The 16967-nt window shown below is 31.4% G+C and overlaps 1 protein-coding gene across 1 annotated transcript in view; it reads right to left on the bottom strand.

The window, feature by feature from the left end:
• Positions 1-16967, bottom strand: part of LOC149776296 (integrin alpha-V-like) — a 147634-nt gene that overhangs the window by 103330 nt on the left and 27337 nt on the right. Inside the window, exons 2-3 of the mRNA XM_089942765.1 lie at positions 14868-15001; positions 2780-2892 (exon numbers count right to left, since the gene is read on the bottom strand). Of these exons, the coding sequence (XP_089798891.1) occupies positions 2780-2892; positions 14868-15001 (247 nt within the window). The remainder of the gene's footprint in view (positions 1-2779; positions 2893-14867; positions 15002-16967) is intronic.

Genomic DNA, 16967 nt, shown 5'->3' with positions numbered 1-16967 from the left:
TATAATTACTGTACTGACTCATGCTAAGTATAATCACCGTATTGATTCATGTTAAGTATAATCAGTGTACTGATTCATGCTAAGTATAATCGGTGTACTGATTCATGCTAAGTATAATCACTGTACTGATTCATGCTAAGTATAATCGGTGTACTGATTCATGCTAAGTATAATCACTGTACTGCTTCATGCTAAGTATAATCACTGTACTGATTCATGCTAAGTATAATCACTGTACTGCTTCATGCTAAGTATAATCACTGTACTGATTCATGCTAAGTATAATCACTGTACTGATTCATGCTAAGTATAATGAGTATTTATCATGAAGAGGTTCAGGAAATATATACAAGCTACCATCATTGTAATGTCTCACTTCTCTTTATATTAAAGTAGGAATCTGATAATGGAAGTGGGGATTACTAAGTATATATAGTAGATTTAACAAAGTAAAGAATGATGTTTGTTCATTCGGTTGGTTTGGGGTGATAAATCCCACATCATTAAGTAGATCCAGAGTTTTGATATACAGAAATATTCTTTTTGTGTGTCAGTAATATGGACATTCCTACATAGCAAATTCATTTCTGATTCTTTTAAACAGTGGTGAAAACATATTTCATTCTTTCTTTTACTGAGAGAAAATTACAATGTCTGAACCAATGAAAATTATTTTACAAATTTGTATCTCTGGCAACTTAAAGATAAGAATCCAACATTGATTACAAAAATATTTTTTGTGCATGTGAGTTACATTTTTAATGTATCTTTAACAATTTTAGTCATATCACTACAATGTCTGCAGTGTGGCAGATTAATAGTGATGTCCCGCGGTGGAGCATGATGTTACAGACATGTCCCATCCAGTCACATTATCTTGATACCAGGCTGACTAGTCCTAACACTAACCTCTTAATGCTGAGTGCCTAGCAAGACTGCTGTCAGTACCATTTTTATAGTCTTTGAATTGACTTGGCCAAGGTTCAAACCAGTGACCTCCTGCATCTAAGGCAGATGCTCAACCCACTTAAGACACTGGATCAGTCACAAACATATTTTGTTTTCACTAACCATTATAAGCCAATTGTGGTCTTGAAGAAAATCATAAGTAATCTGAAAAATGTTTGGAATGATTCAGGCATTTAATTTATTGTGTAATTTCTAAATAATTTGTAGCCAACAAAAAAGATGGGTGGGTAGGAAAGAAAGCTCATCTGCCATTTTAAAAACAAAGTAAGGAGAGTGTTTAAAATTTTCAAATAGACTTCCATCTATCTCTGCAAATTGCAAGGTAGATTATTCTTGATGAAAGGTCAGACATGCTCAGGAGGTTTATGGCCTGATCTGGGTCATGCCTCTCATTTTTACTTACTAAGTTCTTGTGATATTGATAGTATACACAAACATCTGATAGTATACACTAACATCTTTTGGCTATTGATAGTACACACTGACATTTTGTGTCTATTGATAATATGCACTAACATCTTTTGACTGTTGATAGCATACCATGCAGTACCAGATTAAGGCCTCCCAGGGCCCTAAGCACTGTAAATATGCACTAACATCTTTTGACTGTTGATAGCATACCATGCAGTGCCAGATTAAGGCCTCCCAGGGCCCTAAGCACTGTAAATATTATGGTGCTCCAAACCCCTTCTACAAAATGTGAAACTAAAAATATTAAAAAAAACAATATTAAAAGCTAAAAAGGTTGGAAAATACTAGTGTTGTAATCATTCCTAATCAAAATACTCATAGATGCAGACCATTCAATTTTATTATCAACCAGTTCGTTTCAATTTTTTCTGGTGTCCCTGTTGGGCTGGTGCCCTAAGCATGTGCTTAGTGTTATTAACAGGTAATCTGGCACTGATGCGCTAACATCTATTGTGACTATTGATAGTATGCACTAACATCTTGTGACTATTGATGGTATACACTAACATCTTGTGGTTACTGATGGTAAGCACTAACATCTTGTGACTATAGATACAATAACATCTCTTCATTCTATACACTCAGTCGCTCTCAAGTGTCACAGATCATCATCCAGTGTCTCACCAATTGTATGTTTTACTGATGGATTCCAGTCCAACATACCTATCTGACATTACCCATGTGTTCACACCAACAATATACTTAAGCTCCTCTTCTGGCAGTCATATACTCATTATTCCCACTATGAAAATGAAGTCATATGGACAACATTCTTTTCCATACCAGGGCCCAGCAATGTGAAATGACTTGCCCACTGAACTTAGACACAAAGACACAGTGATTCCATTCAAGAGTGCTCTTAAAGCTCACTTATTTCGAGTGCAAGAACAAACTTAAAGACCTAATAATGTTTCCTACCTTAAATATTTTCAGCATGTTTTATGTTTTCTAATTTGATGGTGTTTGATTTTTGGTATCATATCATTATATGTTTTTATGTTATAGGTGTTGACTAATGTTGTAAAGCACTTTGAGCTTCAAAAGATTAGGTGCTATACAAAGTCCTCATTATTATTATTATTATTATGATTATTGATGGTATGCACATACATCTTGTGACTATTGATTTTATACTGTAGTTATGAGGTTAAATAATAAAGACCTCAATCAGACAAAAACAAGTCCACAAAATCTGAGTAACATAAATAATACAGAAATGTGATGGTGAAATAATGCATTTGTAATAAACAGAAATTTCTGTAATACAATATATGGTGTAATTAACATAGTAATTACAGATAATTACAAGATGATATTATGATAATATGATGATACACACCGATACCCTGGGTATATTCATATTGTACTTCACATCTTGATACTTGTGGTTCACTGCAATAGTGGCTCCCAACATCTGATAGTCCTCACATTTGTATTGAGATTTAAATGCCCCTATAATAATAATAATATTGGCAATAATAATAAAATAAAAATAATAAAAACAATAATAGTTAATACTTTCATTTACTATTTGTGCAGTATTATGTTTACCTTTCACATATATCTTGTGACACTATGTACATACAATAAAGATTTCACTGAACAGAACGTTCCATCCCTCCCAATGGTTTCTTGAGACATAGTCTCAAAACAAGTGGTGGTCTTTCAAGAAAAGTGATCTTTCAATGGAGGTCATCATATAACAAAACTGACTTCTGCTTAACAAATATGGTCATGTATTATATGAATCTCTCAAAACATTGGTCGTCCAAGTCTTGTTGTGAGATTATTATTATTATTATTATTATTATCATCATTTGCTTTTCATACAAAATGTATCAGAGTGACCACTTTGAAGTCATATCTAATGTATCACTGTAACCACTTTCAATTCATACATAATGTATCAGCGTGACCACTTTGAATTCATACATAATGTATCAGAGTGACCACCTTGAATTCATTCATAATGTATCAGAGTGCCAGTTTCAATTCATACTTAATTTATCAGAGTGACCACCTTGAATTCATACATAATGTATCAGAGCAACCACTTTCAATTCATATGTAATTTATCAAAGTGACCACTTTGAATTCATACATAATGTATCAGAGTGAACACTGAATTCATACATAATTTATCAGTCACCACCTTGAATTCATACATAATGTATCAGAGTGACCAGTTTCAATCAGACATACTGTATTAGAGTGACCACCTTGAATTCATATATAATGCATCAGAGTGACCATTCTGAATTCATACATAATTTATCAGAGTGACCATTCTGAATTCATACATGATGTATCAGAGTGACCACTTTGAATTCAGGAACAAGCAGATTAAACCAATCAATGCCTGTGATCCTAACAATAACTAGGAGCACCAGAATGGACTTCACTATGTACAAATGCATTTAGTCATTGCTTCACTATGTACAAATGTATTTAATCATTACTTCACTATGTACAAATGCATTTAATCATTACCTCACTATGTACAAATGTATTCACTATGTACAAATGTATTTAATCATTACTTCACAATGTACAAATGTATTTAATCATTACTTCACTATGTACAAATGTATTCACTATGTACAAATGTATTTAATCATTATTTCACTATGTACAAATGTACTTAATCATTACTTCACTATGTACAAATGTATTTAGTCATTACTTCACTATGTACAAATGTATTTAATCATTACTTCACTATGTACAAATGTATTTAATCGTTACTTCACTATGTACAAATGTATTTAATCATTACTTCACTATGCACAACTGTATTTAATCTTTACTTCACTATGTACAAATGTATTTAATCCTTACTTCACTATGTACAAATGTATTTAATCATTACTTCACTATGTACAAATGTATTCACTATGTACAAATGTATTTAATCATTATTTCACTATGTACAAATATATTCAATCATTACTTCACTATGTACAAATGTATTTAATTGTTACTTCACTATGTACAAATGTATTTAATCATTACTTCACTATGTACAAATGTATTTAATCATTACTTCACTATGTACAAATGTATTTAATCATTACTTCACTATGCACAACTGTATTTAATCTTTACTTCACTATGTACAAATGTATTTAATCCTTACTTCACTATGTACAAATGTATTTAATCCTTACTTCACTATGTACAAATATATTTAATCATTACTTCACTATGTACAAATGTATATAATCCTTACTTCACAATGTATAACTGTTTTAATCTTTACTTCACTATGTACAAATGTATTTAATCTTTACTTCACTATGTACAAATGCATTTAGTCATTGCTTCACTATGTACAAATGTATTTAATCATTACTTCACTATGTACAAATGTATTTAATCGTTACTTCACTATGTACAAATGTATTTAATCATTACTTCACTATGTACAAATGTATTCACTATGTACAAATGTATTTAATCATTACTTCACTATGCACAACTGTATTTAATCTTTACTTCACTATGTACAAATGTATTTAATCCTTACTTCACTATGTACAAATGTATTTAATCATTACTTCACTATGTACAAACATATTTAAGCATTACTTTTCACTATGTATACATGTATTTAATCATTACTTCACTATGTACAAATGTATTTAATCATTACTTCACTATGTACAAATCTATTTAATCGTTACATCACTATGTACAAATGTATTTAATCATTACTTCACTATGTACAAATGTATTTAATCATTACTTCACTATGTACAAATGTATTTAATCATTACTTCACTATGTACAAATGTATTTACTCATTACCTCACTATGTACAAATGTATTTAATCATTACTTCACTATGCACAACTGTATTTAATCTTTACTTCACTATGTACAAATGTATTTAATCCTTACTTCACTATGTACAAATGTATTTAATCCTTACTTCACTATGTACAAATATATTTAATCGTTACTTCACTATGTACAAATGTATTTAATCCTTACTTCACAATGTATAACTGTTTTAATCTTTACTTCACTATGTACAAATGTATTTAATCTTTACTTCACTATGTACAAATGCATTTAGTCATTGCTTCACTATGTACAAATGTATTTAATCATTACTTCACTATGTACAAATGTATTTAATCGTTACTTCACTATGTACAAATGTTTTTAATCATTACTTCACTATGTACAAATGTATTCACTATGTACAAATGTATTTAATCATTACTTCACTATGCACAATTGTATTTAATCTTTACTTCACTATGTACAAATGTATTTAATCCTTACTTCACTATGTACAAATGTATTTAATCATTACTTCACTATGTACAAACATATTTAAGCATTACTTTTCACTATGTATACATGTATTTAATCATTACTTCACTATGTACAAATGTATTTAATCGTTACTTCACTATGTACAAATGTATTTCATTGTTACTTCACTATGTACAAATGTATTTAATCATTACTTCACTATGTACAAATGTATTAAATCATTACTTAACTATGTACAAATGTATTTAATCATTACTTCACTATGTACAAATGTATTTAATCATTACTTCACTATGTACAAATGCATTTAACCATTACTTCACTATGTACAAATGTATTTAATCATTACTTCACCATGTACACATGTATTTAATCATTACTTCACTATGTACAAATGTATTTAATCATTACTTCACCATGTACACATGCATTTAATCATTACATCACTATGTGCAAATGTATTTAATTATTACTTCACTATGTACAAATGTATTTAATCATTACTTCACTATGTACACATGTATTTAATCATTACTTCACTATGTACAAATGTATTTAGTCATTACTTCACTATGTACAAATGTATTTACTCATTACATTTCACTATGTACAAATGTATTTAATTGTTACTTCACTATGTACAAATGTATTTAATCATTACTTCACTATGTACAAATGTATTTAATCATTACTTCATTACATCACTATGTGCAAATGTATCTAATCATTACTTCACTATGTACAAATGTATTTAATCATTACTTCACTATGTACAAATGTATTCACTATCTACAAATCTATTGAATCATTACATCACTATGTACAAATGTATTTAATCGTTACTTCACTATGTACAAATGTATTTAATCATTATTTCACTATGTACAAATCTATTGAATCATTACATCACTATGTACAAATGTATTTAATCGTTACTTCACTATGTACAAATGTATTTAATCATTATTTCACTATGTACAAATGTATTTAATCATTACTTCACTATGTACAAATGTATTTAATCATTACTTCACTATGCACAACTGTATTTAATCTTTACTTCACTATGTACAAATGTATTTAATCCTTACTTCACTATGTACAAATGTATTTAATCATTACTTCACTATGTACAAATGTATTTAATCATTACTTCACTATGTACAAATGTATTTAATCCTTACTTCACTATGTACAAATGTATTTAATCCTTACTTCACAATGTACAACTGTATTTAATCTTTACTTCACTATGTACAAATGCATTTAGTCATTGCTTCACTATGTACAAATGTATTTAATCATTACTTCGCTATGTACAAATGTATTCACTATATACAAATGTATTTAATCGTTATTTCACTATGTACAAATGTATTTAATCATTACTTCACTATGCAGAACTGTATTTAATCTTTACTTCACTATGTACAAATGTATTTAATCCTTACTTCACTATGTACAAATGTATTTAATCATTACTTCACTATGTACAAATGTATTTAAGCATTACTTTTCACTATGTATACATGTATTTAATCATTACTTCACTATGTACAAATGTATTTAATCATTACTTCACTATGTACAAATGTATTTAATCATTACTTCACTATGTACAAATGTATTTAATCGTTACTTCACTATGTACAAATGTATTTAATCATTCCTTCACTATGTACAAATGTATTTAATCATTACTTCACTATGTGCAAATGTATTTAATAATTACTTCACTATGTACAAATGTATTTAATCATTACTTCACTATGTACACATGTATTTACTCATTACTTCACTATGTACAAATGTATTTAGTCATTACTTCACTATGTACAAATGTATTTAAGCATTACTTTTCACTATGTATACATGTATTTAATCATTACTTCACTATGTACAAATGTATTTAATCATTACTTCACTATGTACAAATGTATTTAATCATTACTTCACTATGTACAAATGTATTTAATCGTTACTTCACTATGTACAAATGTATTTAATCATTACTTCACTATCTACAAATGTATTAAATCATTACTTCACTATGTACAAATGTATTTAATAATTACTTCACTATGTACAAATGTATTTAATTATTACTTCACTATGTACAAATGTATTTAATCATTACTTCACCATGTACAAATGTATTTAATCATTACTTCACCATGTACACATGTATTTAATCATTACATTTCACTATGTACACATGTATTAAATCATTACATCACTATGTGCAAATGTATTTAATTATTACTTCACTATGTACAAATGTATCTAATTATTACTTCACTATGTACACATGTATTTAATCATTACTTGACTATGTACAAATGTATTTAGTCATTACTTCATTATGTACAAATGTATTTAATCATTACATTTCACTATGTACAAATGTATTTAATTGTTACTTCACTACATACAAATGTATTTAATCATTACTTCACCAGGTACAAATGTATTTAATCGTTACTTCATTACATCACTATGTGCAAATGTATTTAATTGTTACTTCACTATGTGCAAATGTATTTAATCGTTACTTCACTATGTGCAAATCTATTGAATCGTTACTTCACTATGTACAAATGTATTTAATCATTACTTCACTATGTACAAATGTATTTAATCAATGTATTTAATTGTTACTTCACTATGTACAAATGTATTTAATCGTTACTTCACTATGTACAAATGTATTTAATCCTTACTTCACTATGTACAAATGTATTTAATAGTTACTTCACTATGTACAAAAGTATTTAATCGTTACTTCACTATGTACAAATGTATTTAATCATTACTTCACTATGTACAAATGTATGCAATAGAGATAATCTAATGAGTTTGATGAACACAGTAAAGTCTGTTGTGCATTGGGGATAATCTAAAGAGTTTGAGGAACACAGTAAAGTATGCTGTGCAATGGAGATAATCTAATGAGTTTGAGGAACACAGTAAAGTCTGTTGTGCAATGGGGATATCTAATGAGTTTGAGGAACACAGTAAAGTCTGTTGTGCAATGGGGATATCTTATGAGTTTGGGAACACAGTAAAGTCTGTTGTGTAATGGGGATATCTAATGAGTTTGAGGAACACAGTAAAGTATGCTGTGCGATGGAGATAATCTAATGAGTTTGAGGAACACAGTAAAGTATGTTGTGCAATGGAGATAATCTAATGAGTTTGAGGAACACAGTAAAGTATGTTGTGCAATGGAGATAATCTAATGAATTTGAGGAACACAGTAAAGTATGCTGTGCAATGTGGATAATCTGATGAGTTTGAGGAACACAGTAAAGTATGCTGTGAAATGGTGTTACGAAATGCCCGATATGGCTCATTTAGTCTTCCATACTTTTCATTTAAATCAGGTTGTCTTGTTTCACGCGCCGTAATATTTCTGTAAATGTAATTTTTCGTCGTATCGCGTAACGCTTTTATTGCTCGCGCGGCACGTGCGAAATAATGTATTATTGCGCACTACTATATATATATCCGGTAGAGATATTGAAGGGCACAGCCAATATAGAGGGAAGCTCTTAAACATATTCAACTGTCGGGCAGGTGCCATTGTAATTTCGTTAAAGCCAAACAGTTGGGTGAGTCGAATGTTTTTTAAGTCAACTCTTTTTATTATTTACAATAATTATTCAGTTTCGTAAAAGCACGTTCATTGTTGTATTCTGTGGTCACATCGTTTATCGTATTTGCAATTCAGTTTATTAAGATATAACCTAGGCAATGTGGTAGCAAGTTAATTTCATCTAGTCGCTATCACGACCAATTTCGAAAACATAGTATGTATGTATTAATGTCATAGCATTACGTATATTTGTTTTTATTGCATAGCATTCCTATGTCATACTTTGTGCCTATCGTATATTCTTAAAGTAGTTGCAACAAAACCCATCCCAATTAAATTAGACTATTGGAAAGGTGTGTTTATTTTCCATATTCAGCTCGCCGGTTATGAGCAGCCTGATGGGCTTGTGAATACCATGACGTCTGGTGTACCATTACTAGTATAACCCACCAATTCAGTGCCAGCGTACGGGTACAAGTGCGGAGGGGAAAGTGACCGTGCCAGAGAGAAGGCCGTGTCAACGTATATCTTCCAATCAAGTAGTGTACTGACTACAAGTAAAGCACAATAACAAGTAGTGCTTTGACTACAAGTAAAGTACAATAACAAGTAGTGTATTGACTAAAAGTAAAAGAACAATAGCAAGTAGTGGTTTGACTACATGTGAATTACGACAGTAGTGTCTGACTACATAAATGTTTGCAACCAGTAGTTGATTATATGGGTTTGCAACAAGTATTTGTTTATATGAACGTTTGCTAGAGATATGTGTACATGAAGTTTACATAGTGTTTCTAGAACTTTTTGACTACTTGAATGTGACATAGTAGTCAGTCAAAGTATATTTCGTATGTGTTTTATATTCATTTTATATGCTTTTCTGTTTTCATATCATTAGTACCAGTGTTTAATATATTATCATTTGTCATCCACGAACGTGTTTATTGTTTCTTTAAAACCCTGCCCGGTCTCAAAGGGTCAGCTCGACTACGTTACAAATGGAGATAATCTAATGAGTTTGAGGAACACAGTAAAGTCTGTTGTACAATGGGGTTAATCTAATGAGTTTGGGGAACACGTAAAGTCTGTTGTGCAATGGGGATAATCTAATAATACAACTGAAAAGCACAACACATTAGGGATTATAAAGTCAAACAAGTGGGCTTGTAGAAGCACAATAAAGTCAATTCTGCAGTACAATGGATAATCTAGCGAGTATAGTTGGAGAAGCAAAGTAAAGTATGCTGTGTAGTAGAAATACTCTAATTATTACAGTTGGAAAAGCATAGTAAATGCAATAGGAATAATGTTACAGTTGGAAAAAGCACAGTAAATGCAGTAGGAATAATCTATTAGAATTGGATAAAACCACAGTAAATGCAGTAGGAATAATCTATTACAGTCCGAAAGGCACAGTAAGTGCAGTAGGAATAATCTATTACAGTCCGAAAGGCACAGTACTTGCAGTAGGAATAATCTATTAGTCAGAAAGGCACAGTAAGTGCAGTAGGAATAATTTATTACAGTCGGTAAAGCACAGTAAGTGCAGTAGGAATAGTCTATTACAGTCAGAAAGGCACAGTAAGTGCAGCAGGAATAATCTATTATAGTCAGAAAGGCACAGTAAGTGCAGGAGGAATAATATATTACAGTTGGAAAAAGCACAGTAAATGCAGTAGGAATAATCTATTATAGTCAGAAAGGCACAGTAAGTGCAGCAGGAATAATATATTACAGTTGGAAAAAGCACAGTAAATGCAGTAGGAATAATCTATTAGAATTGGATAAAACCACAGTAAATGCAGTAGGAATAATCTATTACAGTCCGAAAGGCACAGTAAGTGCAGTAGGAATAATCTATTACAGTCCGAAAGGCACAGTACTTGCAGTAGGAATAATCTATTAGTCAGAAAGGCACAGTAAGTGCAGTAGGAATAATCTATTACAGTCAGAAAGGCACAGTAAATGCAGTAGGAATAATCTATTAGTCAGAAAGCACAATAAATGCAGTAGGAATAATCTATTACAGTTGAGAAAAGCATAGTAAATACAGTAAGGAATAATCTATTACAGTTGGAAAAACACAGTAAAAGCTGTTGGAATAATCTATTACACTTGGAAAAAGCACAGTAAATGCAGTAGGAATAAGCTATTACAGTCAGAAAAGCACATACATGGAGTAGGAATAATCTATTAGTCAGAAAAGCACAGTAAATGCAGTAGGAACAATCTATTACAGTCAGAAAGGCACAGTAAATGCAGTAGGAATAATCTATTAGTCAGAAAAGCACAGTAAATGCAGTAGGAATAATCTATTACAGTTGGAAAAAGCACAGTAAATGCAGTAGGAATTAGCTATTACAGTCAGAAAAGCACGGTACATCAGTAGGAATAATCTATTAGAATTGGATAAAACCACAGTAAATGCAGTAGGAATAATCTATTACAGCTGGAAAAAGCACAGTAAATGCAGTAGGAATAATATATTACAGTCAGAAAACCACTGTAAATGCAGTATTTGTACTCTATTACAGTTTAAAATGCACAGTAAATGCAGTAGGAATAATCTATTACAGTTGGAAAAGCACAGTAAATACAGTAGGAATAATCTATTACTGTTGGAAAAGCACAGTAAATGCAGTAGGAATAATCTATTACAGTTGGAAAAGCACATTAAAGTCTGCTATGAAGTAAGGATAATCAAAAGATCAGAGTTTGGAGAAGAACAGTTAGGTCAATTGTGCAGCAAGGATGATCTACAGTTGCAGAAACACTGTTGAATCAGTTGTGCAATAGGGATAATAAACAAGCCGAGTTTGAGAAGCAAAGTAAAGTCTGCTTTGTAGTTATGCTCGAGGGATAATCTAATGAGTTGGAAATAAACAATAAGGCCAATTATTGTGTAGTAGGGATAATCCAATGAGTTGGAAATAAACAATAAGTCCAATTATTGTGTAATAGGGATAATCTAATGAGTTGGAAATAAACACTAAGTCCAATTATTGTGTAGTAGGGATAATCTAATGAATTGAAATAAAATAATAAGGCCAATTATTGTGTAATAGGGATAATCTAATGAGTTGGAAATAAACAATAAGTCCAATTATTGTGTAATAGGGATAATCTAATGAGTTGGAAATAAACACTAAGTCCAATTATTGTGTAGTAGGGATAATCTAATGAATTGAAATAAAATAATAAGGCCAATTATTGTGTAATAGGGATAATCTAATGAGTTGGAAATAAACAATAAGTCCAATTATTGTGTAGTAGGGATAATCTAATGAGTTGGAAATAATAAGTCCAATTATTGTGTAGTAGGGATAATCCAATGAGTTGGAAATAAACAATAAGGCCAATTATTGTGTAGTAGGGATAATCTAATGAGTTGGAAATAAACAATAAGTCCAATTATTGTGTAGTAGGGATAATCCAATGAGTTGGAAATAAACAATAAGTCCAATTATTGTGTAATAGGGATAATCTAATGAATTGAAATAAACAATAAGTCCAATTATTGTGTAGTAGGGATAATCCAATGAGATGGAAATAAACAATAAGTCCAATTATTGTGTAATAGGGATAATCTAATGAATTGAAATAAAATAATAAGGCCAATTATTGTGTAGTAGGGATAATCCAATGAGTTGGAAATAAACAATAAGTCCAATTATTGTGTAGTAGGGATAATCTAATGAGTTGGAAATAAACAATAAGTCCAATTATTGTGTAGTAGGGATAATCCAATGAGTTGGAAATAAACAATAAGTCCAATTATTGTGTAATAGGGATAATCTAATGAATTGAAATAAAATAATAAGGCCAATTATTGTGTAGCGGGGATAATCCAATGAGATGGACATAAACAATAAGTCCAATTATTGTGTAGTAGGGATAATCCAATGAGTTGGAAATAAACAATAAGTCCAATTATTGTGTAATAGGGATAATCTAATGAATTGAAATAAAATAATAAGGCCAATTATTGTGTAGTAGGGATAATCCAATGAGTTGGAAATAAACAATAAGTCCAATTATTGTGTAGTAGGGATAATCCAATGAGTTGGAAATAAACAATAAGGCCAATTATTGTGTAGTAGGGATAATCTAATGAGTTGGAAATAAACAATAAGTCCAATTATTGTGTATTAGGGATAATCCAATGAGTTGGAAATAAACAATAAGTCCAATTATTGTGTAGTAGGGATAATCTAATGAGTTGGAAATAAACAATAAGTCCAATTATTGTGTAGTAGGGATAATCTAATGAGTTGGAAATAAACAATAAGTCCAATTATTGTGTAGTAGGGATAATCTAATGAGTTGGAAATAAACAATAAGTCCAATTATTGTGTAGTAGGGATAATCTAATGAGTTGGAAATAAACAATAAGTCCAATTATTGTGTAGTAGGGATAATCCAATGAGTTGGAAATAAACAATAAGGCAATTATTGTGTAATAGGGATAATCTAATGAATTGAAAATAAACAATAAGACCAATTATTGTGTAATAGGGATAATCTAATGAGTTGGAAATAAACAATAAGGCCAATTATTGTGTAGCAGGGATAATCGAATGAAAAGAGTTGGAGTAGCACTGCATGTTAAATTGTGCACTAGGGATAATCTAATGAGTAAAGCACAACAAAGTCTATAATAAATGATGGTAATATACTACTGCATGAATGACCAAGTGGACTGTTTCATTGTGAGATCATATTATATTGAGGTATTTATATATATTGTTAAATAATGAAATGGGTTATATGGCTATACCCAGCTTATAAAAGGGAATGTGTTACAGAGAATTGCCTTATACTGAGGTCGAGTTGTAAATGGTTCTAAGCAGCCAATAACTACCAACTATATAACAACAATAAAAATATAAAAGATTAACAAAATAAATGTGATCAATGACCATAAACACATGACAGCTCTGGTGGCCTAGTGGATAGAGCTACCACCTCGAATGTTGGAGGTCGCGGGTTTGACCACCACCCCCGGCCGAATCATAGCAAAGACTTATACAAATTATACTAACAGCCCCGCTTGGTGCTTACCATTAAGAGGTTAGTGTTAGGACTGGTTGGCCTGGTGTCATGATACTGTGACTGGCATCATACTCCAGTACCAGACATCACCATAAACTGCCACAGTGCAGACATCGTAGCATTATGACTGGAATTTTGTTAAAACTACATTAAAAATCCAAAACACCCACCCACCCACACACACCATACAAACATAATAAGCAGGACAATAATATACATGGCTGTCGGATTATACCAGTTAGTAAAGTAAATTTTGAGAGACCGCTGTGTCATGATAATGTGACTGGCATGATACCCCAATAGTAGACATCACCATAAACTGCCACAGTGTAGAAGACATCGTAGCGATACGAATGGAATATTTGTAAAGCTACATTAAAAATCCAAATCACCCACCCCCAAACAGACACCATACAAACATAATACGCAGGACAATAATATACATAGCTGTCGGATTAGTAAAGTAAATTGTGAGGGACCACTGTATATTACTCACGGCACATATTGTCCACAGTTTCTTGTCTCTGGCAGCTCCCTCGTTGGCTAAACGAATTAATCTCACACTCATAAAAGCCGCCATAACCCTTGATGCCATCCACACCAGTTCGGTTTGGTGCTCCAACAAGAAGACTACAAACGATAGTTGGAAAAAGATAATATTACATTTGAAAACACTAAATATTCTTATAAAAAGATGGTGTGAATATGCTTATTTCAGACTATGAATAGGTTGAAAATATAACATACATCTGTTTGATGCAAACAAGCAATGTTTTATGCAATTAAGACACTAACCATTGACTGAGATCCATTCACTCATTCCATTTCAAACATCAAACTAAAACCATTGACTGAGATCCATTCACTCATTCCATTTCAAACATTAAACTAAAACCATGGACTGGGATCCATTCACTCGTTCCATTTTAAACATCAAACTAAAACCATGGACTGGGATCCATTCACTCATTCCATTTCAAACATCAAACTAAAACCATGGACTGGGATCCATTCACTCATTCCACTTCAAACATTAAACTAAAACCATTGACTGAGATCCATTCACTCATTCCATTTCAAACATTAAGCTAAAACCATGGATTGGGATCCATTCACTCATTCCACTTCAAACATTAAGCTAAAACCATGGACTGGGATCCATTCACTCATTCCACTTCAAGCATTAAACTAAAACCATTGACTGAGATCCATTCACTCATTCCATTTCAAACATTAATCTAAAACCATTGACTGAGATCCATTCACTCATTCCATTTCAAACATTAAACTAAAACCATGGACTGGGATCCATTCACTCATTCCATTTCAAACATTAATCTAAAACCAATGACTGAGATCCATTCACTCATCCCATTTCAAACATTAAACTAAAACCATTGACTGAGATCCATTCACTCATTCCATTTCAAACATTAATCTAAAACCATTGACTGAGATCCATTCACTCATTCCATTTCAAACATTAATCTAAAACCAACGACTGAGATCCATTCACTCATTCCATTTCAAACATTAATCTAAAACCATTGACTGAGATCCATTCACTCATACCACTTCAGACATGAAACTAAAACCATGGACTGGGATCCATTCACTCATTCCAATTCAAACATTAAACTAAAACCAATGAGTGATCTATAAAATAACTCATTTTAATTTGTGGTTGTAATTTAAATGACTAAATTAAGAAAGATAAATAAAGAATACGTATTCAATGTCCATTCTTACAAATATGAGGAACCAGAGTTAAATACATCCTTTAACATATCGAGAGTCAATCACGGGCACATTTCCAAGAGAAAATTACATTTACAAGCTGTGAAAATGTTGGTCAGCTGCTTGCCACTGTTATGATTGCATGAGGTCATGATTATTTACAGCAAATCGATGTTCACTGTAGCTATTGAAGTTTCTATGGATATTCTTATCACACCCACAGCAGAGGTACACAGGATAGCGGTTTACAATTCAAAATGAATCTGTCATATTTGTTTACATTTTTTCATCTGTGTAGGCCTATAATAAGGTATAGAGATAACAGAAGTAAGACATAGCAAAGGCACTGAAGCAGGTTGACCGGGATGACAACTGAAATGTTTCGCCGGTTATGCACATACAAGTAAGGATTTCTGGCCACACAGCAATGTGGAAAATTCCTTATGCCCCAAAATACAAAGTTTATAATGGCACCAACTTTAAGAAGTGGAAAAAGCTGTTAATCAGGGACAGATTGAAAATTGTTTTAGTAGCTTTTCTACCCAATTGCCCAAAATGTATGTAGCATATGAAAATAACAGAAACAAAGTTGTGTGCAATTTCTTTTAAATTTCAATTCAAGGCAAAATAGAACATGTTAGGACAGGTAAGGATTGCCCTAAATTAGAACAGGTTGGGATTCTTCAGAATAGGAACATGTTAGGATTCCCATAAATTAGAACGGTTTAGGAATCCCCTAAATTAGAAAAGGTTACGATTCTCCGTAATTAGAATATGATAGGATTCCCCTAAATTAGAATAGGTTAGGATTCCCCTAAATTAGAACAGGATAGGATTCCCCTAAATTAGAATAGGTTAG

Source organism: Sinohyriopsis cumingii, chromosome 18 (assembly GCF_028554795.1).
Source record: "Sinohyriopsis cumingii isolate HCF-2022 chromosome 18, ASM2855479v2, whole genome shotgun sequence".
NCBI classification, from domain to species: Eukaryota; Metazoa; Mollusca; class Bivalvia; order Unionida; family Unionidae; genus Sinohyriopsis; species Sinohyriopsis cumingii.
This window is presented reverse-complemented; position numbering and strand designations above follow the sequence as displayed.